This window comes from Onychomys torridus, chromosome 1, assembly GCF_903995425.1.
Source record: "Onychomys torridus chromosome 1, mOncTor1.1, whole genome shotgun sequence".
Classification (NCBI taxonomy): Eukaryota; Metazoa; Chordata; class Mammalia; order Rodentia; family Cricetidae; genus Onychomys; species Onychomys torridus.
In genome coordinates this window covers 154,386,285-154,413,874 of record NC_050443.1, presented here as the reverse complement: position 1 = coordinate 154,413,874, position 27,590 = coordinate 154,386,285, and the positions used below count along the sequence as shown (strand labels likewise).

The 27,590-nt window shown below is 41.9% G+C and overlaps 1 protein-coding gene across 2 annotated transcripts; it reads right to left on the bottom strand.

Annotated features, from left to right (window-relative positions):
* Positions 1–365: 365 nt before the first annotated feature.
* Positions 366–25,922, bottom strand: Rpp30 (ribonuclease P/MRP subunit p30). Of its 2 annotated transcripts, XM_036167257.1 has the most exons (12): positions 25,810–25,922; positions 24,426–24,481; positions 22,028–22,084; positions 21,582–21,656; positions 19,267–19,338; positions 13,631–13,720; positions 6,386–6,502; positions 5,822–5,851; positions 5,240–5,277; positions 4,659–4,738; positions 2,277–2,375; positions 366–932 (listed from the first exon to the last, which is right to left on the bottom strand). In XM_036167257.1, exons 1-12 carry the CDS (start codon positions 25,889–25,891, stop codon positions 883–885), a joined length of 846 nt encoding a protein of 281 aa, XP_036023150.1. In that variant the 5' UTR covers positions 25,892–25,922; the 3' UTR covers positions 366–882. The 2 variants fall into 2 exon arrangements, with proteins under 2 accessions (XP_036023150.1, XP_036023158.1); XM_036167265.1 differs by lacking the exon at positions 6,386–6,502.
* Positions 25,923–27,590: the final 1,668 nt, after the last annotated feature.

The following is a 27,590-nucleotide window of genomic DNA, read 5'->3' as shown; positions in this document are numbered from 1 at the left end:
ACAGAAAATGAACCCAATGACATCTTTGGAGGTTCCTTGTCTTGTAACATCTTTTAGGGCTCTTCCTTTTTTAATTTTTAAAATTTGATGTATACATGAAATGAGTATGCAAATGACTGGGTTTCTGTGTCTTTGTTTCTTGTGCCTTTTCTTGGACTCTTCCTTCTGTAGTTTTATCCTATTTCAATGTGTTAGTATTTATTTTATTATATTTTATTATTATCCCTTCAAAATCTGTTTGTATTCTGAGACTGAAAGGAGATGAAAGAGGGAAAGTGTGGAGGGACTGGGAACAGAGGGGAACCATAATCAGGATATTTTATGTAAAAATATATTTTCAAGAAAAAGAAAGAAAATATCTAAGTTTATTTTGTGTATGGGAACATGGATACTGTGGGGAGGGGAGGGACAACATGGTGTACACGTGGAGGTCACAGGTCAGCTTTCTGCCTCTAACAAACACATGGGTCCTGGACCCACATCAGGTCATCAGGACTAGCAGTAGGTGCAGGAGGCTTGAGTTCCTTCCTTTTCATGGCTGAATAGAACTCCACTGCATGTCTGTATTAGTTTTCTCATTGCTGCAACAAAGTATCTGTCCAAAGCAACTTCAGGTAAGAAAGGTTTATTTTAGCTTGCATTTGAAGAAGGTCCATCATGGAGGAGAAGGCGTGGCAGCAGGAGCATGAGGCTACTGGTCAACTGCATCCACAGTCAGGAAGCAGGCAGTGACGAATGCCTGTACATGCTAACTTTTATAGATATATATATATATATCATAACTCCTTTTTATGAAGATCTGAGGTTTCAGTCCGTGGAATGGTGACACTGCCGGGCAGGGTGACTTTTCTCAACGAACTAGATACTTACTCTTAGGCATGTTCACAGGCTTGTCTCCCAGCTGATTCGAGATGCCGGCAAGTTGATTATCGCTGTTAACAATCACAATGAACACACCACATTATCCACTCATCTGTCCATGGGTGTCTAGGCTGGCTCCTCTTCTTGGTCATTGTGAATAGTATTCAGTGAACAGTCATTGATGTTGATTTTACAGTCGTCATCATGCTTTACATGTGTGCACAAACTCCACGGGGAGAGGGGGGTGAGAGCCGCGAGGGCTCCACTAATCTTGCTTTTTTACTGTACTTATGTAGGCCATGCTAGCCTCAGACCTGTGATCTTCCTGCTCCAGCCTCTCCAGTGCTGGGATTACAGTTGGGAACCTCCACCCCTGGAACTTGTCAAGGGTTTTCATTGCTTTGTATAAAATTAAAGAGTAGATACTGATTTTTATCACATTTTTTGGCATCTATTTGAATATTCTTTTTCTTCTCATTTCTCCTATTAACACGGTAAAGTATAATGCATTATAAAGAACTGATATATCCTAATTGTTTAAACTGAGATATCCTTACATTCCTGGACTGAAGCTTCACATCTTAATGATCTGCTTGCTGTTAATGTTTGCTCTCAGCACCTATTCCCGTGAATAAGCAATCACTTACCCTTATCTCAGTGCTCTTCATCCCCCCCAAAGTTAACTGCACTATGTCTTGGGGGTCCTTTCATCAAATATAACATAAATGCAGATATTTACAAAAATAACAACTTCTACTTAGCCTCGTGAACTTGTTATTAAAAATAAATTATTCCAAAGCTTTTTTTTTTGGAGTCAAATAGTCTGAACTGGGGAGCAATCAGGAAAATCACTATTAGGTACGGGAGTTTCTAACTGAAAGGAGGAAGCTATTTAAAGCACAGCTCGAAGGCAGAAGGTAGCACATGAAGGGACAAGTAACCTCATGTGAGTTCTCCTCCTGATTCTACCAGGCCGTCCGTCCTTTAGGAAGAACTCTAAGTCAACAAATAAAAGTGACCCCACAACAGGGTGTGAGTCTGCAAAATCACTACTTTCTTGGATAGTAAAATACAAAAATCCATATGTATCAAATAGAAAAACATTAATTTATTTATCTTCAATGTCTTAAAATACTGAAACATCTTACTTTGGTGTACCTACTGTTATACATTACATAAAGGATAAAATAGCTTTTTTTCTTAAAGCATATCAAATTAAGTAAACTTAGTATTTAGAAAACGCCTCACTGGATTTATTTGCTGTTTTAATGGTCTGAATATAAAGCTGTTTTTATAGACTGCTGGTTTCTAGTTTAACGAAAATACCAACTCAGCAGAAGTTTACTTTCACTGTGACTGATGAGCTGTAAATGGAGCAGGCAGCTGATGGGGACTGGGGCTTCATCAACCCTCACATTTAGCTTTCTTGCAAGCTGGAAGAGAATCATCATCCACTTCTGATGGCCGAGGTTTCTTCACTGTATAAATAATTCCAAAAGCAGTTTTTCTAGTTTCTGTAAAACAGAAATGACATTGAGTGAAGAGATAGGATCTCACTATGTAGCCCAGGCTGGCCTTGGACTCCTTCTACAGTCCAACCAGCTCCAATCCTCCTGCTTTAGCCTCCTGAGAGCTGGGATTACTGGCATGCACCACCATACCTGGTGTAAGATACAATTTAAGGAGAAGTGGTGTAACCAGCATCACATTTCTTTGGCCTATAGCACAGTAAATAAGAAAATCATAGACAGAGAGAGCTCTTACAAGTGTTGATGCTATTTACGATTGTTGTTTTTTAACATCTAGTCCACTCCTAAGGAATACCTCTTAGGTTAAACTGTAGAGCAGGGCTTCTCCATTGCTCTCTCCATGACATCTTATGCAGTCAGAACCAGCCAGAGGTACCGGTCTAGCTTATATATGGTAAAAGGACGGACAGACCACAAGCACAGATGCAGGAGTCTCTTGTACTGCTCCCACAGTAAGGGCTGTGCCCACCTCACTTTATGGCACATGCCATCACTCTCAGTAGCTAATGTGCCTTTGAACACTACTCAGGGTACTGAACACAACGTCCATCAAACAAATGCTGTTGAGTGAACACATAAAATCAAACTCAGGTTTATCCATCCTTCATCACTGTTAAAGAAGTACTTTGCATGCTTAGGTCAGTTTGGAAGCAGAGTTGAACTTAAATTTAGTTAATCTGTCTTAAAATATGTGAACAGACCAGGCACTGCCATATAGAGACTATAACAATTCCTAACAGTGGTTTTTAAATGTTCAAACTGTTGGGAGAAGTCCATAAAAATAGATATTTGAAATGAAGGCACACAAGAGCTCAACCACCTGGGTTAACCAATGAAGCACCATGAAAAGTGACACCAGAAAGAACACAGCAAGGAAACGGGAGCAGCAGCCTTTGCAAGGCAATGTGGTCTCGGCCTCCCTTGTGGGCCTTCCATTTTACATGGGCACATAAATCATACCTGTGGAAGTGGAAGTCCGGGAATCTAAGGAAACTGTCTAAGGAGCACAGGGGACTAATGGGGGTACGAGGGGGTACGTACAAAGGGACCAGTGGGGTTAGTGGAGGAGAATATAAACAAAGAGGACAATGGGAGGAGGCAGAGGGACTATGCACAAAGAGGATTAACGGGGTGGGGGGTGGGGGTGGGTGGGGGTGAGGGGTGGGGGTGGAGGTGGGGGGTGGTGGTGGGGGGATATGCGAGCAAAAGAACAGCTCTGTGTTTGTGTGTGTGTGTGTTTTAGTGGTGGGTAATGTACACAAAAGGGACTAAGGGGGTGAGAAAAAGGTGGGTAGAGGGGTATGGAGGGGAATATGTTCAAAATACATATAGTTACAAAGAAATGCTTATGTAACAGTATAATATATTCAAATAAGCAACAAAACAAAATACCTTGGGGGAAAAATACACCCAAAATATATGATCAGTAGATACATGATCATAAGAAATGAAACACTGAGTTATAATAAAATCAAAAGTTACAGACTGACTTTAGATACTTTGATTCAAAAAAACTAAAAGAAATCTGTTTCTGTTTTTCTTTTTAATGGTTTAACATACTGTTTTTGTTACTTTTCTGTTCCTGGTACAAAATACCCTACTAAGAGAAACTTATTTTTTCCCACTTATTTCAGCCCACACACAGTTCAAGGGTAGAGTACATCATGGAGGGGAGCTCAGGGAGACAGGAACCGGAAGCAGCTGGCCACATCACATTCACAATCAGGGAGCAGAAGGTTAGGAACACTGGTGCTCAGCTTGCTTTCCCCATTTCTCCCACCCAGGGAGTGGTCCCATCCACAGTGGGTCTTCTCACACTCATTAACCCAATCTTACACTCTCAGGGTTAACCATAATCTAGATAACCCCTCTTGAGAGAGTCTTAGGCACTTTTCGATCCTGTTAAACTAACACTACTCTTCCCATTTCTGTTTCTGAAACTCATTATTTTTAGCAGGCAGCAAGCCTATCCAGAGAGAAGCAAGCAGGGTGGATGTTAAAAGCCTTTGAAAATGCAGGCAGGGACACTGGTCTGACAGACACATTCAGTGGTCATTCCGGTAATGCAAACTACATATAATGCACACACTATAGAAAGTAAGACTTAAAGTGAGGGTGAGGAGCAGAGTGCATGGTTAGAATGGGGTGAGAAAAGACAGTCTTGTAGGAACTCTGTAGGGAGGATAATAAAGCAGACTCAGGTCAATTGTTTGGTAGTAGCCTGACTCTAACATGGTCATTCAGATTTGACTATAGTAACATGCTCACCTCCATGGAGAAATGCAGCTCGGCAATTTGTGGACACGGCAGCCTTGGCTTCGCTCTCAGACAGCCCAAACAGCAGCCCTCTGGTAGGTTATTAAAGATTTCAACTCAGAGGCAGCCAAGAGTATGAGACCACACAAACGCCCACGAAAATGACCCATCAGTGGCAGACACATGAACTCTACAGCAGATCTTGGCGCAATGGAAATCTGCATCTGAGAAGTCTCACTTAACTGTTTATCATGTAGAGTCCCTTGTTTCTCTTTCCTGCTGCTTAATCCAAAACCACAAGGATGAAGAAGTTTACAGCCTGCTCAAATCTGCTTCTGAGGCGGACAGTAGACTTAAAACTAAAGAGTAAGAGAACATCAGCCTAAACGCTAATATCACTTCTGATTCAATTTTCTAAGGGAAAATTCCAGTCCAGTGTCATGCTCAGCAGGGAAAGGTGCCTGCTACCAACTCTGACAGTCTGAGTTTAAAGCTCAGGACCCACAAGATGAAGGAGGGACTGACCCCTGAAAGTTGTTTTCTGACACATGCTAACATGAACACAGGCTTTAAAAAGAACATTGAAGGGATACAAGTTCGCCACATCATATGGTCCTCTTATCTCCAAAGGCTAAAAAAGAAAACGGGAAACCAAATGTTAACATTTTAATTATTTACAATAAATAAGATACAACTAAGTATCCAAAGACCGGTAAATTTCATAAGGTTCTTATAGTTGTGATAGGTTTCTAAAAATATAAATAAATCATGTAAAGAATTTTTTTCTTTTCTTTTTTTTTTTTTTTTTTTTTGGTTTTTCAAGACAAGGTTTCCCTGTGTAGCTTTGCGCCTTTTTCCTGGAACTCACTCGGTAGCCCAGGCTGGCCTCGAACTCACAGAGATCCGCCTGCTTCTGCCTCCCGAGTGCTGGGATTAAAGGTGTGCGCCACTACCGCCTGGCATAGAGCATTTTTAACAAGGTAAAGGAAAAAAATAAAATCACTTTATTCTAATTAACCCACAAATAAAAAAGTATATAGGTAAAACCTGAAGCCCACATGAATGGACTACATTTTAGCAATGACTATGGGCAAATGCAGTGAAAAGGCAGACAGGCAATATATTACACTGTTATTTCAGTAACTACAAAGACGAATACCACACACCATACTTACCCTCTCTGCAGCACTGGACAGAATGACATTCTATAAAACAGAAAGTGAGCAACTTTAATCTTATAACTGATAAAATAATGAAGAATTGTATAATACGATTGACCAGCAAACCCTGCCCCCACCCCACCTTAAGGCTCAAATACCAACTTCTTTTAAAGATAAGGTAAATACTTAATGTGAAAATATTGAAAATGCTTCTGTTACACTCAGGGCAGCTAATTCAAAAGGCAGAATACGCCTCAGAAAGGAATATTAGTGCAGATAAATGAAATGTAAAAGCCGTAAGTTTAATTCACTCAGAGAGAAACAACTGTTATCTAGGAGTCTTTTCATTGTGGCAAACTGCAAACTCCTCATCAAAAATGAGGGCTTTCAGCACATCTTTTCCCTCCATATCTGACTTCTCCCTAGGAGTTTTCATCACAAAACCTGTAGGACTCATGGAAATGGAGGAATCTGGTGTCTTGGAATTTTCTGCTTAAGGCTATGGGAGAGTTGACAGCACCCGCACGCACTTTACTAGTGACCGCCAGGTAAACAGTGTCCTTGGCTCTGGAATTATACCTTTCCTCTGCAGATCTGCATCAAGTTGAGGGCATTGGAAATTGTGTACCTTCTCATTGTCGCGTCTCTGATCGCAGGGCCGTAGACAAGTTCAAAGCCCAGACCTCTGTCAATTGCCTTCCCCAGAGATAAAGAAGAAAAACTGTGAACTGTCAAAGACAAGCACATGAACTACTTCCTTTCCACTGAAGTGTCTCTCCACCTCCCCCCTTCCCCTCTATGCACGCCTCCTACACAGCAAGGGACTGGCTTAAACAAAAGGTGGTGCACTGCGCCTCTGCACCCTATCCAAAATGAGGAGGAAAACAGACTCAAGGCCCTACCTGATTGACAGAGCTTAGGTTATCCGCGGGAAGCTAATTCTAAAAACAGGAATTCCAGAAGCTGAGGACAGCAAAGTCAGTTCAGCTTAGGGCTACTACTCCATCAGTGGTCTGAGGAAAAGGATGTGCTTCCCATATGCAGGGAAACTGAGTCAACAGAGAGTCAAGCAACCTGACCCAAGAATGAAGGAAAAGGAGAAGATCTGAAGGGTCTGGGGAGCAGGAACAGGAAACCTTACAGCTAGGCCATTTACTACACACTGCTGAAGGACAGAACAAGTGCCTTGGCTAACTGAACTCTATGTCCAAGGAGCATGCTATCTGAGGCTGAGGTACCTGGAAAAGAACATGCCCTCAGCCCATTCTGTTTAAGTAACACTGTTTAAAGTTCATTGTAGCTCAGGAGAAAGGTGAAAAAGGTCTGGGCCCTTCAGGATTTTGCCCAGCTTGCCACATGGGCTTGGTCTTTTCATCAGGAGAAAGGTTCTTTCTCATTTAGTGTAATCTGAAGGTTGAACAGTCTGCAAGGGGGGCGGGACCGTAGTTCACCAGGACGTAATTCAGCTTCCTAGGTCAAAGGGTTCAGTGTCTGTCCATTCATAACAGATACGTTTTAAACCACTCACTACTTGTCAAAGCCGAGGCCTTCTCTGAGCTCTGGTACACTCGAGCAAGGGGAATGTGAGGAAGAGAAATTTAGCAACTGCATGGTGGATGGAAGAGCACTTTCAGAGGGCAGAAGAACACAAGCAGGCTCTGGGCTTGGAGCATGGAGAGAAGGCAGAGGCTGGAGAAGAGGAGCAGGAGTCCTGTGGTGGGAACTAAGGCTACAAGGAGTGGGGAGGGCCAGTGTGCAGATCTTAATTGCTGGTGACAAGGCTTAATCAGTCTTGCCAGCAAGAGGAAACTTGTAAGGTTTTTTTTGTTTACCCCAGAGGCAGGAATCAGACAGAAAGTTGCCAAAGCCATGTAGGTTATGGTGACCCTCTGAAGTAAAGGGAGGGTGGATGGCTTAGTCCAGGAAGGTCAGTCTCAGTCTCTGCAGCTGAGGCTCTATGGGCCTCACTATTCAGGGTCCCTGGAAGTGGAGGGACTGATTTCACAGACCTGAAGCCATCAACAGGTAGGCACTGAAGGCTCCTTCTGTCCTTTCTTGAAAGATTTCCTTGTCCATGTCCCGCCCCCAGCTTCTTTCTTTCCTTTTGCCCTCTGCTCTTAAAGCTAGCTTGTTTAGATTTTCTTCCATCTCTAGGTTTAGCTGGTTTCACCTCTTTGGACATCTTTTTCCCATCTCTAGTTCTCTGGCTTGTATTCCTTCTAGGAACAGCATCTGCTGCCACAATGTTGGCAGTGTAATTAAAAAAAAACAAAAAACAAAAACCACCCCATTTCCCTGCCTAGCTTTTCGACTTCTTGCAGTTGGTACAACTCCTCTTCGTAACTCAAATCATCATCAGCATCAGCATCAGCATCATCAGCATCATCAGCATCAGCAGCATCAGCAGCAGCAAGTATATTTTGAATGAATGACTACTTTTGTAAAAGAGGCCACATGACAATGTTGTTCACTGTGGATTATCTAGGAACTGGAATGAACTTGGTAAGGAAATCCACAGATAAATAAAAGCATCCCTTTGGCCATTTCAAGTTTACTCCTCAGCTATTTTCTTTTGCTAAAGTTAATTAGACAAAGGAGTTTGACTCCCATTTCCCCACCCTTCTAGTTAGTTACAGAAGTAAACTGTAGGGCGGTAGGATGAAGGCAGGAATAAAGGATGTGACAATGTGGTGCTGATGATCTGATCCCTAAGTGTTTCTAGCTGAGTCCATTTAAATTTCCACACCTGCATGGGAATCACAACAAGATCAAAACCCCTCTGAGTGAGAGAATTGGGGGAAACAGGGCAGAATTGCCAGCTCAATTTCTTTCACATGATTCTGGTCTTGGTACATTAATCAGCTTCACTTTAAAACTGCTAAGAACACTCTTGAGAACGAGATTAAAGATAATGTGCTATTGACGGCTGTGCGCATTTCTTTCATAAAAATTTACCGTTTTAGATGAATAAAATACAGTCATTACCTGGTCTCCTGCTCCTAAGAGCATTTTTATGTAAATTGTTGTAAATGCATCATATGATTGTTCATAATAATGTCTTTACAGAGAATGACAGTGTCTGCCTGATTGGCTTTTGTTCTCACGTCTGAACAGACGTGCCTGAATAGGCAGATGATGAGTTTTTTTTTCTTACTAAGGAGAAATAATAGTTACAATGATGTCACCAAGGGCAGCCTGTGAATCTTGGATCAGGAAATAATGATAATAAAGTTTCAAGCACTAAAAACTTAAGCTAAGCTTTGGAGAAGGCAGAATGGAAACCAAGAGTTGATTCCAGGGCAGCATTTGGGTTGCTTGCCTTAAGAATCAGTGCCCATACTGAACTTGCGGTAGACAACCTTCTAGCGTATCACTGTTAAGATCTCCTGACTCACTGATCAAAGCCACAGAAGGAACCAGCAAGTTCCCCTGAACCTGCTCTCACTGCCCTACCCCCTCTGCTGTAACTGCTTTCATTTATTTCTTATGTGTTCCTACAGTTTCTTCACACAAATACAGGCAACTGTGAATACATGTCATAGTTTCCTTTTTCTTACCTAGAAGGTGGCTTGTTAAATTCTTATCTTGCTGGATTTGAAAGCTTTCCCATGTCAGCTTGTAAATTTTATTTTCTTTTATAGCTGCCTAGCATTTCTTGTAGGGGTATACCAGGTACAATGTTTAGTAAACCTTTACTAATAGATGTGGGCTGTTTCAAATTATCAGCAGGATAAACACTAGAGTGGGACAGCTGGGTACTGTGAGCTGAATTGTGTCCCCATCCAAAAAAGATTCCTAACCCGCAGTATCTCAGATCTCAGACTGTAACCTTTTTTCAGAGAGTCAGTACAGATGTAACCAAGATGTGGAGGTCAAACTGAAAACAGCAGGCTCCTAATCTTGCTGGTGTTCTTATGAGGTGGCCAGAGACTCACAGGAAAACACACTGGTGACAAAGAATGGCATTACTGTGGCTGCAAAGCACCTGTTGTCAACAAGCCACCACCATCCTGGAAGACTCAAAGAAAGGCCCCCTTCATAGATTTTGGAGGGAGCACAGCCTGCTCACACCTTGATTTCTGACTTGCAACCATGCTGTATTTGGAATGTGTAAATGTCTCTCCCAAGTCCACGTGTTTGACACTTGCTCCCCAGCTGGTGGTACTGTTTTGGGAGGCTGTGGAACCTTTGGGAGGTGGAACTCTGCTAGAGGAAGTGGGTCACTGAGGTTTTATAGACTACCTGCTTCCTGTTCTGCATCTCCATGTAAGATGCTGCAGCGGCACTGTGGCCTCGCCTTCCTAATACAGTGATGGACTGTATCCCCCAAACTGGCAGACACAAACCCTTTCTCCAGTACATTGCTTTTGTTACATAAGTAACTGATACAAAGCTCAAGGAAGGAGCAAATGTCTTCTGTGGTAGGTGACTGGAAGAATGTCCGGACCCTGGCCTTGTCCTTTCTTCCTCTCAAATTTCTGGCTATCATAAAGTGAGAGTTGTTTTATTACATTTTAAAGGTGTGTATGGTGTGCAAGCAGCACAGTTCTCACCATGATGTACTTCCTGTCCTGCTGTACACACCTTACAGTACAATTTTCGCCACACAAAAACATGGGCACTTGTTTCTAGTTCTCTCTTTCACAAAAGTAAGTGAATAAATTAACAGGGACTTTCCTGCTTCCTGGCCAGCTCACACTGCAGTCTCATCCACCAGATGAAGACGACGTGTAATCCAGTGTAGCCTTTCCATCCACACCTCCATCTAGCTTTTATTAAACAACGTATGCAAAAACGGTCATACTGGAGTTGTTTTTGTTTTTTTGTTTTTTTAAATAAAACAGACACTGTTAAATATTGAGTATCTCCCTTACTTGTCAATTTTTTTATTTTTTTATTTTTCAGATTTTCTGAAGTGAAAATGTGGGAATCATGTGAGAAATATCATACACTCAGCAGTAACCTTCCTGCACCTCCAGATGGACTTGGCAGATGGCAGTGTCCTGGTGCCTTCCTTGCGAGCCATTCTCCTAGTGCTATCCTAGTACCCCATTTCTCTCACACCTATGTCCCTGTCCGACACTGACAATTACCTAAGATTCCCCACAATGCTTACTGCTCATGTAAACTAGATACACCAATTCAACAGTCTACTTCAGGAAGGTCTCGTAGGTCAGCACTGGGGTACTGGAAAAGCCTTGCCACAGCTGGTGTACTATGGAAGCCCAGAGGCTGCTTTCATGGTAAGGCATGGTCACAGAGACTCAGTTATAAATTCTCACTAACATATGTCTCTAGGAATCTGACAACTGTCATGTGCCACAAGGAATTATATGGTATGTGTTGCTCCTTTACATATTTTGACCACATGTCACCATTTCCTCCCAGCTAAGAACACAGAACTGTGCATAAGCTTATTCAAGCAAATTGCCTAGAAAATAGGCTTCCTAGTTTACTAAGGTGAAAATGTTGTTAAATGTAACAAAAAATATACACAGTGGCTGCGCTGTCTAGTTCTAAGAAGCTATTTTGTGGGATGCATTGGTAGTCTAAGACTGGTAAAAAGTAGATGCAAACTTGTAAGGCAGAGATTGCCTTCTCAACACAAAAAATGAATATAAGAGGTCAACAAGATGACCATAAACTTAGGTCCTTTGAACCTCACAGTATCTAGGTACCAAGTGCTTGGGAGCTGTTCCCATGTGTGGACCACACAGGTCTTACCCGACAGGCCCAGTCAGACCTGTCTGAAGCCTGGACTGGAGCCGGGTGACTTGACAGCCTTCACTCCTCATTTTTGAGAAGTGAGCTGCTGAATAACATAGATCCCCAAGTCTGAGGTTGATGCCTGGGGTTGAGGATGTTCACTTCATTATCTAGAAGTGCTCCCATCATCAGAGAATGTTCACTTCTTCATCTAGAAGTACTCCCACCATCAGAGTTGGGGTTCAGGTTCTGCAGCACACTCAGCAGAGGTCTTCCATAGTTTTCCCTACACATTTTTGTACTTTTCCAAAACCATCTTAGTAGTCTATGTCTAGGGTTAGAACCTAAGTCACCTTACATTCTTCTACACCATACAGATGATTTACTCCCCTCACTATTGCCCCTAATACCCAGGAACAAGCAGAAATTCTTTAGGTGAAAAAGGGAGAAAGTGAGGAAGATATAATTCTACAAAGGCTAAAGAACAAGGGAATTGCCCACTTTGAAAACAGTATTTGAATTCTGACATGGGATTTGGACTGCTTGTTAAACCTTTTCTTGGGTAACAGTTTTTGATAACATAACTGAGTTCTGGAAGTCACGATGCAAAAACAATATTCTTATGTTCTGGCTAGCAAAGCAAATAGTTAGCAGCTGCAGTGACCTCATAACTACCAATCAGTTGCTGGTGTGAGGTAATACTACCATTGTATAATGGGAAAGGGGGTGGTGGTGGGTGGAGTGGGGTGTGAGACTTAGAAGGGAATATGGCAGATGGAAGATGAAAGGTATAGGAAAAGAGAAATTCATATGGTAGGGTAATGAGAAAAAGTCTCTATTAAGAGGGAAAATAAAAGGATCCCTGAACACATGGTTACCCTGCTGTAATGGTTCTTTATGGGAGCTAGCATGCCACAGTGCATACTGCAATTCTATTCACCATTCCCTGCTGACTTCACACCATTGCCTTTTTTTTTTTTTTTGGTTTTTCGAGACTGTGTTTCTCTGTGTAGCTTTGCGCCTTTCCTGGATCTCACTCGGTAGACCAGGCTGGCCTCGAACTCACAGAAATCCACCTGCCTCTGCCTCCCGAGTGCTGGGATTAAAGGCATGTGCCACCACTGCCGGGCACCATTGCCTTTTGTCTCTCAATTTTCAGGTGTCTCAAGCACTCTGTCTTTTTTACCTTTTCTCTATTTTGTTTGTTTGCTTGTTTTTTGAGACAGGGTTTCTCTGTGTAGCCCTGGCTGTCCTGGAATTCGCTCTGTAGCCCAGGCTGGCCTTGAACTCACAGAGATCCATCTGCCTCTGCCTCCCGAGTGCTGGGATTAAAGGTGTGTGCCACTACTACCTGGCTATTTTTTTTTTTAACCTTTTCTTTTCCATCTTAATGCAATGTTGAGGTTTTAAATATCTATCGTTATTAAATATCAACTTGAGAAATATTCTTCATGAATTTTAATTCCTAAGCCTTTCAAAAAAACCCCACCTTGATAGTTAATTGAATCCTTTTTTTATTTATTACTTTTTTTGAGGGGGGCAAGGTCTCAGTGTGTTACTGTTGGTCTTGAACTTCTGGCTCAAGTGCCTCTTGAGTAGCCTAAAGTAGCAATACAATCAGCTTAGATATTTCCTTTTTCGTGTGTGTGTTGTGTGTGTGTGTGTGTGTGTGTGTGTGCGTGTGCGTGCGTGCGCGTGTTCTCACATATGTGTATGTATGCATGAACAGTGTGTGTGGAGGCCAGGGGTAGACATTGGGTGTCGGGCCTCACACTCAAACCCAAAACTAGCTGATTCAGTTTGTCTAGCTACCAAACTGTTCCTGTCTCAGTTTCCCCTATGCTGAGATTATAAGCAAGTTACCATGCTGCTTGGCTTTAGTGTGGATGCTGGGGATCCACACTCCTAGCCTCATGCTTGCACAGCAAAGACTTTATCACAGAGCCACCTCATAGCTCCAAGCTTAGACACTATTTTTATTCTCTTTTCTGAATCTGCTCCAATTACAAGTTACCCAGGCCCTGGTCTCTAGGAACACATGTTCCTCCTGCTTCTTTTCTATTCTGCAGACGCAAGTTTCTACACATTCAAGTTTAGAGTCGAAAAAGCAGCACTTACCACATTAATAGGGGGTCTTTTGAAGTAAAATGGTAATTTCTCTGTTACAGTTATACAGACTAAATCCACATCTAAATGTGTGCAAGCAACCTGTCAACAAGAAAATACAGATGAACAGAAAATTGGCATGCACTGGAATGAGAAACATGGTCATACCCAATATACAGAAACATAAATAGTATGGCTTATTCCATAGGTGTCATGATGGTTCAGTGTTGAACTGTAACAAACCTATTAGAAGGCCAGTTGTTTACTATTCTTTCAGGATTGGCTTGGATGGTTTAATTCTCAAATGCCAGGGCCCGAAGGCCCTCTAACTCATGAAGTTTTTTCTATATATGAATGAGTTGGTGAGTTAGGATCCGTGTCTAGAATATTACTTTTAACTATTTCAGAAAGCAGAAAGTAACTGTTCTGACAGACTCCAAGGAATTGGAGAGCCAAAATGAATGCATGCAGGGTCCATCTTTTCCACAAGCTACTAGTGAGCACATTTCTGCCAGGAATTGGCCAGGATTATAGTTCCAATCAGACTACAGTGTGACTAAGAAATAGCATGATATGGCTGATGGCCTTCTGTTCTTAGACTAAGAGAAACAGTTTAACAGAGGGTTAAAGCAGAGCTGAGAGAAATCAAACGAGAATGCATTTTTATCATTGCTTATTGATTAATTCCCTGCACTCACCTCTAAAAGTTTTGAAAGCAATTGTATAAACTACATACAAAATAAACTAAACAGATAAGGCCACCAGGATAAACAGAAAAATTAGGGAGAAAAGCAAATCAGTGGACAGATTATAGGGCGTAAGTCAGAAGACAGTGCCAGGACAGGCCTGAATAACAACCATTCAGCTACTACTTGATTTAGAGGCAAACAGATTGACTGTTTTGCACCTTGTTAAAAACAGCCCTACTGGGGCGGGGAGATGCTTGGGAGTTAAGAACATTTATTTGTTGCTTCTTCAGAGGACCTGGGTTCAGTTCTCAGAACCTACATGATGGTTCATCATCTGTAACTCCAGTTTCAAGGGATCCAACACCCTCTTCTGTCCTCTGTGCACATCAGGCAAACATGTGACACACATACATACATGCAGGCAAATACTCATGCACATAAGAAAAAATAAATGAGAAAACCACCCCTACTTAGAACGCTGATGCATACAGGCTTCATGAGCAAACCTGGTAAGCCAGTGTCTGTAGCAAGAACAGGGGAAAGTGTGTAAGAAACAAGGGGAAACTAAGTGTTGGTAATGCCTGTACGACAGGCACAGCTCTTCAGCAGTGACAGATGTCACATCTCACCCATTTTCCTCAGAATACCAGCTTAGGTCATTCTTGCCTTAGCCCCATGGCTCAGTGGTCACCGAGACCATATGGCTTGAAGATAGATGGTCATAGTTACACGGTAAGCCTGGGAAACTATGCTGTTTTGGCAGAAGCACTTGGCTCCTAAAGAACTTGCCCATCCAACTGCTCCAGCTGTCTACCTCACAAAGAACAGAGACTGCTAAGAATGAAGAAAGGCTCTGCAGAGGAACAGAGCTGAGTTTAGCATCTGTCCATTTTTAGGAGCACAGTGAAGAGCATGATGGCAAGACTGCCAACATTTTACTTCATTGCTGCTGAGGACCAGACCAGGGTCTTGGGAATGCTAAATGCTCTATCGCCAAGCCACAGCTCCAGTAAACATTAGCAGTCCCTGTGTTCATACCAGCACTATCACTTATAGACATATTTTATAGGACTTTAATATATTCTATAGCTATAAATTCCACACAGGCCAGGGACAACAGTGCAAGAACAGTCATTGCCAGGCAATCACCAGGAGAAGACAGAAGGAAAACACTTCTATTTCACTCAATTACCATCCCCTGGGTCTCGCTTGTACAGGTGGGAATGTGCCAGTATTTTAAAGGACGAGGAACACTTGTAATCATGGAACTCACATACTGTATGATACAAAGAGCACGGGGACAACAAGTCAAAGAAGCAGGTAAGTATTTCTGAAAAAGTACAAAAGAATGCTTGTGGTAGTTGCCTCTGGAGTGAAAAAGCAAGGGGTTTAGAGGGGAGGCGTTTCTGAGGAGATGTACAGGAAGTCAGTATTGGCTGCCTCTGGAGAAACTTCAGTGTGCTTTTTACACATACACTTCTGTGGCGTTTGAATTTATTATCACGACCATCATTAGTTTTAATGAAAAGATGGCTTTAAATGACTCCCCTAATAAAGCTAAACTGGGTTTCTTCTCATTATACATTTTTTGGTTTCTTCTTCTCTCCTATGGGGGAGGTAGTTAAACAAGGAATTGGCATTGGCCAAAGGGCCGCATTATAAGAAACTTTCAGCCACAGAGGACAGCTCCATTTGGCTCCTCTGACCTCCTGAATGTAAAATGGTCCTAACCAAAGTACTCTGTGATTTAACTTCCTGTCAATCTAAGCGTTCAACTGGTCATTCAAAGAACTATGTGAAGCAGGGGCACACGCCCATATTCCCAGCACTGGGGAGGCTTAATCTAATATTCCCCCAAATCATTAAAATGATTGAATTATGTTTAAAATAGTTTTAGAGCTAAGGATCTCAGTTCTCTCTGAAAATTGGCAGACTGTATATGAATTTACTTAGCCATCTTTAACCTTTTATTTATTTATTTTTTTTGGAGGGGCAAAGATATCTGATGGTTTGAGAAAGTTTGTCCCCATAAAAATGTACAAACATATGCATATTTTTACTGTTGTGGAACACAAGGCACAGCAGGGTAGGGCTCAGCCATCCCTTTGCTCTGGAGGTCTTTCATTGATGCCAGCACTTATCATACCACACAAGAAAAAGTCAGGCTTGCCAAGGCAGAGAGGTGCCCATAAACAGTAGCTCTCAACTGTACATGTCCACAAAATTCACCTAAAAACTATCACAAATGGCTGGCTAGGCTATATTTCCAGGGATTCATTCAGTATTAAGACCTAATAATCTGTAACTTAATAACAGTCCCAGTTAAATCTGAAGCTGAAAGACACAGACCATATCTTGAGAGACACTGCCTTCAAAGATGTTCCCTTCATGCCGACATTCTACAACAGCATTCTGCAAAGGCCAGGCTTGAAAGATTTCAGGAGCAGTACAAAACCACAACTTTTTAACACTACTTCTCTGCTGGTATGGTGGATGTTCTGGATCTCACTTTGTAAACAAGCTGGCCTCAAGTATAGAGATCCCCCTGCCTCTGCCTCTGAAGCACTGGTAATGGAATGCTGGTAGTAAAGGCCTGGGCCACCACACTTGGTCCACAGGTCTTTGAGGATTAAGTACATGCTTTTACTCATTCCTTAATCTATAACAAAATACTTGAGAATTAGTGTAGTGGATAGCCATCCCAGCATTGGCCTGGAAGTTCCAACCCCCATTGAGGCTTCAGTAATGATCACGCCCACAAGGCGGGGCAGAGGAGGGAGCCGAAGACAGAGGATCAGGAGGAGGTCGCTCTCTTGGTTCGGGGATGCTGAACGCTGGAGGTAGACCGAGCAGAGTTCTCCAGAGAACACCGCCGGACTGTGCTATACCTTTGCCAGACCCTGCAACCTACCCCTTCATTTGTAAGTTACCCCACAAAATAAACCTCCCTTTTAACTACGTGGAGTGGCCTTAATAATTTCACCAATAAATTAGTATCATTTTTCATTTCATAAAAGCAGCTACAAAAACCAGGGTAGTGTGGTGTGTGTATGTGTTCACACACAGGCATCCCAGATAATCTGTGGTTCTGTGGTGTTTCTCTCTTCAACATAATTAGCAAGTGATGCTAAACCCTGCGTCACTGCATCAGTCTCCTTAGTCAATGGCTCCCTCTGCTGGGTAAACGTGGGATAAAAGTCTGCCTAGTTCTAGGACAAATTTTGCTTAAAAAAATGGTCAGCCCTGAAAACATACATACAAGTAACATTTATATGGATTCAACAGGTTATATTTAGGAATATATATGTATATACAAATACATATATGTATGCAATAGATTGATTTGAAAGAGAGTGGGGAGGGGTATACAGGAGGATCTGGAGGGAGAAAAGGGAAGAGAAAAACCTAATTAAATCACAATCTCAAAAATAAACAACAACAACAAAAGAAAATACTACAGTTTAAAAAAAGGGGGTGTAAAGTTTAAAAATGTAAGACCAGTATTTTTTTTCTTCAATACTGTTTTGGCAGATTCATAACTCCATCTAAAAGTAATTATACCTCATTTTTCTTCAGTGTTTCATAAAAAAAAAAACAAAACAAAAAAAAAACCAAAAAAAACCAACAACAAAAAACTATTCCTTAAAAGAACATTTCAGTGCCCCCCCCCCCCCCCCCCACTGCAATCATTTGAAAGAACAGGGCAGTTTATCTTGAAGACAATATGAGCCCATGTGCTAAGCTCCTTCTGTTCTGAAAAAGCAACAGGTCAATTCTAAAAGAACAAAAGGAATTCAAGTCCCCAAGGCTCTCAAGAATGGGAAGGGGAATCACATTAGTATACGGCTGATTCTGAGGAGTGTCTGGAGGACTAAGGGCTGACGCGTATACTGGCACATGGGTTACACCTTAGAGCTTGCAAAGGAGGAAGCTGGACTAGAGAGGGGCCCTTTTCTTCTGTCACAGGCAGGAGGAGATTAAGCCCAAACCTGAAGTGGTTACTGAGTAGAAAGGAATGAATTTACCAAGAAGAAATTTCAAATGAACAAAGTTGAAAGAAACAGGAGAACATTCATGAGCTCTTTCACATTGAATCCATCAAATGTCTACTAGTATGACTAAATCCCAGAACTTGGAGGGTAAACAGAAAACACTGAGTTTGCAGATGGGGCCTGTCCTGTGATGATAAACTTTACACAACCTAGAATCACTTGGTGTGAAACAGTTTGATCACAGCCTGACATTCCCGAGACTGACAAAGTTTACTTTGAATCAGAGGGTGGAGCTAGCTACTAGCTGATGAAAATTAACTATAGAGATTTTGGAGGACCAAGGACATATAGAGAGACATAGGAAGTAGTAGGGTGGGGCTTAGAAAGAGTCTTAGCCCTTTTGGATTGAGGAAGCACAGAGAGGTCACTGTTCAATTCTCTGCCGCTTCTCTGATCATTCAGATTCTTACCCCGAGTTTTTATTGATAAAGAATAATTAGATAAACTCTTTAACCTGGGAAGACAGTCTCAATGAGGGACTATCTACATTGAGTTGGTCATGGATTGTGTCTATGAGTTATTATTTTAATTAAGACAATGTGGGAAGACCCAGCCCACTGTGGGCAGCACCATTCCACAGGCAGGTGGTAGTGTGGTGATTGGTAGTGTCTTGGGTTGTTGAAGCATGGAGAAATCGAGCTGAGTTCAAGCAACCAGGTGCACACACGTGTACTCCTCTCTGCTTTGGACTGTAGACATCTATCAGCAGCTGTCTGAAATCCCTGCTTTCACTTCTCCATAGTGATGGGCAGTAACTAGTCCTTTTTCCTTCCCTGTGGCTTTTGTCCAGTTATTTGATCCCAGCAACAGAAATGAAACCAGAACTGAGAGGAACAGGGCATCTACTGTGGTAGAACAACAGACTTACACCATGAGAAACCATTATTCTCTTTCGCCTGTCACTTACATGAAAAAGTTTTTCTGTCTTTGGAAACACTGCAACAATATCATACAGCCGGACCCTTGAAGAAGTTGCTCTCTGTAAGACAAAATGAATGTTTATCACACAGTAACAAAAAATACAAACAGATGCCTGGTCATCTAGCAACACTCAACATCCTCAAACTTAAGCCAATCCTCCTGCCTCAGCCTCCTGGGGTCTGAGTTACCACATCTGGCTGCAAGTCCCTGTGTTCACAACACTCACTCAAGAGCTGACACAGGAGAGCATAAACATGAAAGTCATTGATCAGGGTTAGATTTTCATGACTGACTCAAAAGTAATGAAAGGGGGAGCCTTTTAGGGAACAAAGGTCCTTTCTAACCCAGATCTGAAACCAGAGAATACAGAGAAATGTTGTTACTTGTTTTTTTTTTTTCTCTCTTTTTTTTATAAAAATTGAACTAAGAGTAAATCCCGAGACAGCTTTATATTGTGCAAAGTTATTAATCTATGTTATTATATTAATCTTTTTTCCATGATAATAAATATGACTAAGTTCTAGAAGGTGCTGTAAGCTTGCAGCCTTCTGTGTATAGGGAAAGGGAACATGGAGACAGCTCATCCCTAGTTTCTTGGATTAAGAAAGAATGTAACTTATTTTTTATTTTACAGCATCCACAGTTAAGAGACTTTGAATTTAAGGAGACTGGAATTTTACAGAGAATTTGGATATTTTAGAGAAGTTTGAACTTTGAAAGAGACTTTGAATATTTTAAAGAGAGTGAAATTTTCTAAAAAATTTTACTTATATTTTTTTTGTATGAGTGCTCTGCATGTATACCTGCATGCCAGAAGAGGGCATCACATCCTAATATAGATGGTTGTGAGTCACTATGTGGTTGTTAGGAATTGAACTCAGGACCTCTGGAAGAGCAGCCAGCGCCCTTAACCCCTGAGCCATGTCTGCAGCTCCTGTCTTTTGTTTTTGAGATAGGGTTTCTCTGTGTATCCTTGGCTGTTCTGGAATTCACTCTGTAGACCAAGCTGCCCTCGAACTTGGAGATCTGCCTGCCTCTGACTCCTGAGAATTGGAATGAAAGGCATGTGCCACCATTGCCTAATGAGACTAACTTTCTGTTGTTTTCAAAACAGGGTCTTTCTGTGCAACCCTGGCTGTCCTGAACTCACTCTGTAGACCAGGCTGGCCTTGAACTCACAGAGATCACCTGCCTCTGTTTCTTGAGTGCTGGGATTAAAGTAGTGCACCACCACTGCCCATCAAAACTGAACTTCTAAAGTGTTGGAGTTTTTAAAGACTGTGGGGCTTTTAAAAGTTGGAATGTTTTATATTATGATACTATTACATATATGAGATCCTGGGGATGAACAAGAAAGGAAAGGTTATAGTTTAACGTGATGTGTTTGTGTGTAAAGCTGATAAGAGGTCAATTGTGCTAATTTTATGTCGACTTGACAGCTAGAGGCATTTGGGAGGAGAGAGCCTCAATTAGAAAGTGCCCCCATCAGACTGGCCTGTGGGCAAGCCTGTGGTGCATTTTTTTTTGAATGATGATTGATGTGGGAGGGCCAGCTAATTATAGGCAGTGTCACTCTTAAGCTGGTGGTCCTGGGTGCTATAAGGAAGCAGACTGAGCAAACCATGAGGAGCAAGACAGTAAGCAGCATTCCTCATGGCCTCTGCATTAGTTCCTCCCTCCAGGTTTCTACCTCAAATTCTTGCCCTGACTTCCTTTAATAAAATGATGGACTACGATGTGGAACTGGAAGTTGAAATCAACAACTTTCCTGCCCAAGTTGCTTTTGGTCATGATGTTTTATCAAAACAAAAATCCTAACTAAGACAGCCTTCAATGGAATTAGCATTTTTTCCCCCCTAGACATAGCTAGATAAGACTATTTCATGTGTTGTGGATAATTCACATGACTGTAACACACAAGCTCACAATGAAAATACTGCTCAATATAAATTAATGCCAGATGTATAAGAAAATACTTTTGTTCTAGGACAGGAGAATATATCAGTAAATCACAGTTACTGTTTACAGGAAAAACCTCAAACCTGACATTGTATATGAGGATGAAAAATATATTCAAAATATATAATCTCTGAATGCTGGAATAATGTATGATATTTCTCTGTCCGTTGGCACCTACTAACTTTTTGGAAGAGACACATATGTGCAGTTTCTACACACAGGGAGAGCAGGAAGGTGTCACGGATTTGAGGGATACAAGGGGTGGAAGAATGGGGTAAGATAAAGTGACAATATTAGTTAGTATAGTTTAGAAGGCCAAATGTAGGAAAATAATGAACTCACCAAAACATTACAGTGGGATGGATCTGAAACTATAATTGTCAATCTAGTTAAAATTTTAATTGGTCTTGATTTTCCCTGTAAACAAAAACACATTATTAAAAAAGATAAAACAAAATTGATTCATCCTTTTTACCAATGGAAAATAGTAAAAGTTACAGAGAACAGTAAAGATCAACAAAGCATGCTTTTCCACAGGAATTTATAAGAGCAGAGGAAAATACTATGTACATCTAGTAAACTACACGATGAGAAAATTTAATAGCCATAGGACTTTTGGAAAGGAGGATGCCAAACAAGCACTGATGGACGGTAAGACACTGGTGAAGAGGTGAGCCCCGATGGAAAGGAGCAACTGGCCGAAGGCAGGTGCCGCTCAAGTTAGAGGACACCACAGAAGGTGCTGAATTATATGAACACACACTATACTTAGACAATAAAACGCCTACCTGTACAATTGGTAAAGTTGTGAAGAGTTCAGAAACTGCTACTGGCTTTTCAATTTCCTACAACAGACGATAAACAGTGATTCTAGTTACATGTTAAAGAACAAAGTACAACAAAACACTTTAAAGGCATCTAAGAAAAAAAAATCAAAGAAAGCTTACTTCTGGTATTCAAACTTACTAAATAGCTTTTCTCTCTCTCTCTTTTTTTTTTTTTTTTTTTTTTTTTGAGACAGCTGTAGCTTTGCGCCTTTCCTGAAACTCACTTGGTAGCCCAGTCTGGCCTCGAACTCACAGAGATCCGCCTGGCTCTGCTTCCCAAGTACTGCACCACCACTGCCAGGCTTCTCTTTCTTTTTTAAGGAAAGAAACTAAAGAACAGAGAAGCTGCTAAGGACATCAGAAGATAAAAATAAGAATCAATTTTGAAGACAGAAAATGACCTGTAAGATATAGTAGTTCACCTAAAAAGAAGTATATATATTTGATAGTCTATTGAAGAGAAAAAAAAAGTCAGTAAAGGAGTTAATAAGACCATGGCAACAAAGTAACAAGATATTGTGGTCACAGTTCATTTAACAGCAATGTACTTTTAAACATCTTTGAGGGGGCTGGTGCTGTGGATATCGCTCTGTGTAAATAAAGTTGATTGGCCAGTGGCCAGGCAGGAAGTATAGGCAGGACAAGAGAGAAGAGAATTCTGGGAAGTAGAAGGCCGGGGGGGGGGGGGGGGGGGGGGGGGGAGAGGGAGGACACCGCCAGCCGCCACCATGAGAAGCAACATGTAAAGACACTGGTAAGCCACAAGCCATGTGGCAAAATATAGATAAGCAGAAATGGGTTAATTTAAGATAGAAGAAGCAGATAACAAGCAGTCTGCCACGGCCATACAGTTTGTAAACAATATGTTTTTATGTGCTTTCTTGGTTGGATCTGAGCGACTGTGGGACTGGCGGGTAAGAGAGATTTGTCCTGACTGGGCCAGGCAGAAAAACTCCAACTACAGGCTGGAGAGATGACTCAGAGGTTAAGAGCACCGGCTGCTCTTCCACAGGCCCTGAGTTCAATTCCCAGCAACCACATGGTGGCTCACAACCATCTGTAATGAGATCTGGCACCCTCTTCTGTATATATAATAAATAAATAAATATTAAAATAAAACGTTTTTGAATTTGTATAAATATATATGAGTTCAATTATTAACGTAAAATAATAAGCACAGGGTGTTTTTAAGAAATATAGTTGAGGGTCGGGGATGCAGCTCAGTTGGTAGAAAGGGTGGAGATGCAGTGTTGAGAGATATTTGATTACACTGTGTAAAGATGTGGCACTGTGATTGGTTTAATAAAAAGCTAAACAGCCAATAGCTAGGCGGTAGGTACAGGTGGGACTTCTGGATAGAGAGAGCTCTGGGAAGAAGGGAGAGGAAGCAGGACATACAGGAGGAGAGGTAAAAGCCACAAGCCATGTGGCGGCATGTAGATTAATAGAAATGGTTTAAGTTATAAGAGCTAGCTAGAAACAAGACTAAGCTAAAGCCGAGCTTTCATAATTAATAATAAGTCTCCATGTCATTATTTGAGAGCTGGTGATACAGAGAAAGACTTGCTACAGTGCAGCTCAGCTGGTAGAGTGCTTTCCAAAATGCACAGCCTTGGCTTCTAACTCAGCATCTCATAAACTGGGCATGGGCTTGTAATCTCAGCACTTGGAAGGCAGAGGCAGGAGGTTATCCTTGGCAACACAGTGAGTTCCAGACCAGACTGGGAAGTATAAGACCCTGGACCCTGTCTCAAAGAAAGACGTATGTGCCAGGCGGTGGTGGCACACACCTTTAATCCCAGCACTTGGGAGGCAGAGGCAGGCGGATCTCTGTGAGTTTGAGGCCAGCCTGGGCTACAGAGTGAGGCTACTGAGAAACCGTCTGGGGGTGGTGGTGGAGAAAAAACCGAAGGGGTGGGGAGGGGAGAAGAAGCATGCTTGTGATAAATTATCCTTTACTGCCAATTTGACTGATTTAGAAACGATGATGGAAACACATCGCTGTATTTCTATAATGGTGTTTCCATAAAGTATTAACCCAGGAGGGAAGACCCACCCTGATTGCGAGCTGTGCTATTTCATGGGTTTTGGTCCTGAGCGAACTAACTAAAAAGGAGAACCTGACTGAGGAGAAGCTGTGACCAGCCACTTCCTGCTCCGTTGCTGTGATGGATTATACCTTCAAAGTATAAGCAAAATAAACACCTCCATCCTTAACATTGCTTTTGTCAAGTATGTGGTCGTACCAACAAGACAAGTAACTGACATTTATTTCTAGTTCCATATTGCCAACACAGACACAAACATTTGTAAATTCTTAATATTTATTAACTAATTAATCTGAGAAATCTTATTTTACCTGTTTCTTTTCCTTAAAGTCAACAATATGATTGATGGCAACAACTGAATATCCAACTGAAAAAAAAAAGGTTAATTAAAAAATATTCTTTCTCGTTCAAAATGATCATCCTGATCTTAGATTCAAGAGTATGAGATACGGTTGGGGATGCAGCTAAGTGCTAGCATGATTGCTTAGCATACATAAAGCCCTAGGTTCTGTTCTCAGACCTGAAAATAAAGGGGTGGGGCAGGGGGCAAATCTATGCGTGCGCGATTGTTTCCTGATACTTAACGTTAGGTTTCAGGTTCTACATCTGCCAAGTGATGTTACTAGTAGACAGCACTTTCAAGTGTCATGAAAATTAAGTAGAATAGCTCTTGCATTTTAGAAGAGTGCCAGGCACATATTTAGGCTGTGATTCATGCTAACACAATACTAAAAATGCCTTGCTTCTGATTTCCAGACAACATTCCCGGGATTTCCTGTCCCTTTGTTCATTTTTATTCCATCAAGTTTATGTGTCTGTTGCCTTCATTATCACTCACTTCTTCTGCGAGGCTCCTTCGATTTCCTCCCTTTCTTAAGGCGCAATGGAGGGATGACTCCCTCATACCTCTTTTGAGGTGCTCTACAGTAAGAGACAGGGAACAGTAGGGGTTTGCCTCATCATCACAACAGTGAGCACCGTTTGGACAAGTGTCTAGTACATCTAAATCACAGCTCCTGTCTTTAAGTTGTCTAAATACCAACAGGGTGATAGGGTATTAATATTAAAAGATAATGCATGGTAATGACAAAATAGCAGTCCTTCCTCTTATCTCTTATCCCATAACTCCCTAGTTTCCTTCCTGTCGAAGGTATTTGAGCATCCATTATCTGACAGGTCCTATGCCAGGTGAGAGAAAGCACACAAGATTAATGCTCATCCTCAAGGAATTTACAATGCAGGAGAGAAATAAGGTAACACCCTCCCCATTCTCTAAGCTTCCACAGCAGTTCCTGCCTGTGAACCAGCTTTTTTGTACTTGACAGATGTTGTGTGAGTCATAAAGGACTGATATTTAAAAGCACCGGCTTAGGGGACTGTACACCTGGGGTCCAGTCCCAGCTAATACCATTCATCAGCTTGCAGGCCCTATGCCAATCTCTCGACCCCTTTGGCCTCTGTTCTCTCCCTCTGCATGAAAGACTGGGCATGCCCAGGCAACAACAGCTTCCTCAAGAGACTCTGAGTTTCCCACGCCAGGGATTCCGGGCGACACCGAAGCTTTCATCTGCCTCTAGGGAAGCCATGCAGACTGTACGAGAGGCCGGAACGGCGCCTGGAAAAACTACCAAGCAAACTGGACGGTGTGTGTGGCAGCGAGGGGCAGGGCTCGCAGCGCGAAGCCAGAGGACTCACGGTGAGCAGCGGTCTCCACCAGTCCGCGCAGAGCCTTCAGGTCCGAGCCCGCTCTTAGGTCCAAATCTGCGAACACCGCCATGCTGACGGCCCAGGAGCACCCGCGCGCCTGTGTGCGCCGCTGCCGTGTTGCTCCTAGAGCATGCTGGGAGTTGTAGGCCGTCACTTGGGCATCCTGGGATTTGTGGTTTTTCCTTCTCAATCGTCTAGTCTTTGCAGATACTTCCCTGTCCTGTAGGAAACAGCCCAAGTTTGTGTGCTCAAACCTACAGCTTCCCTTTCGTCGAGATTTGAACCATTATGTTTGGTAGACTCCGTAAGGGATTCCTCATGATCCTACCACACAACAAAGTAGAAAGTGATTCATTCCGAACACAACCGTGGAGCCTTCTGAGATCAAGCAGACATCTAAGGTCTTGAAAACCCCTTTGAAGAGCTGGGAGAGCCTGGTGTGGTGATGCACGCCTTCAATCTCAGCTCTTGGAAGGCTGAGGAGACTTTGTGAGTTCGAGGCCATCCTTCTCTACACGGTGAGTTCCAGGACAGTGTGCGTTACACAGTCTCCAGAGTTTGTGACATAAATGAAGAGACAGGGGAAATTGTTTCTTCTTCCGTTCTCTAATATCCTTTCCATTCTTTCAAAAGCGCTCGCTCTGGGGCTAAGTCTAAGATAACGGCTATCTGTTACAGCCGACATTTACAACCACAAGATGGCAGGGTGCTCTCAAAGATGAATGCCTAGCGCCAGTATTCTTTTAGCCAGAGGTTTGATAGGAAGGAGCAAAAAAGAACACTTTATTTTGTTTACAAATTTTCATGAGAAATATACAAATATCACTGGATGTTTCAACTTTAAAAATGAACTCTTGAATATTTTTGGTTGTGAGCCTAGCCTTTAACGGCTGAGCCATCTCTCCAGTTTGAGGCCAGCTTGGTCTACAAAGCGAGATCCGGGAAAAGGTGCAAAGCTACACAGAGAAACCCTGTCTCGAAAAAAAAATATTAAATCTTGAATATTGACAGGTCAATTATCTGACAACATAAAATACTGGCTTGATTTTCAATCTACTTGATGCAGAAGGCCAGTCTTTTACTCCTTTTCGTTCAATCTCTGGTTGGCCAGCATGGGAATCCTTTATGCATTACCAATAAGCAGCTCCAGCCTCGTACAGCTCATTAATATGATATCTGAATTGCTGGGTTCTCAAATAAGAAAAGTCTACTGATCAGGAACTTGTCCATCAGGACCATAACAAAGTGCTGAAAATGTTTAGAAACAATTTTCAATTTCTGTATGATCACAAACAGTATTCGGTCTTACCCCTCAGATCACACTTTAAGTAATAATCCTCAACATAATGGTCTCTAGTTTCTCACTAATTTCAGAAAGACTTGTTATTATTATTATTATTGTTATTACTACTATTATTTTGAAGCAGGGTATTTTCAGTAGCCTAGGGTGGGCTCAAATTCACAGTCTTCTTGCCTCAGCATCCTGGGTGTTGGGATTACAGCTGTGTGCTGCCACACCTAGCTTTGGTTACTTTAAATAAAGAAAAAATATTTGGTTGTTTCCAATACTTGATATCCCCCCCCCAAAAAAAAACCCACAACAACAAAACAACTTCTGCTTTTCATCAGAATGTCTAGTGCTAACTTGTAGGCCTAGAGAGGCATCTTCATGATGGAAAATCTAGATTGGTCAATAGTATGGCCACTGTGTAGTGGACCTAGTTAAGATTATAAATTTTAATTATTTGATGCTAAGATTAGGTTGAAGA

Coding starts and splice junctions, on each gene's coding strand:
- Rpp30 (XM_036167257.1), bottom strand. CDS start 25,891: ATGGCGGTGTTCGCAGATTTGGACCTAAGAGCGGGCTCGGACCTGAAG. Junction 19,339..21,581: donor CATCCCACTGTAATGTTTTG/GTGAGTTCATTA, acceptor TTTGTCTTACAG/AGAGCAACTTCTTCAAGGGT. Junction 2,376..4,658: donor AGCTGCATTTCTCCATGGAG/GTGAGCATGTTA, acceptor TCTGTTTTACAG/AAACTAGAAAAACTGCTTTT.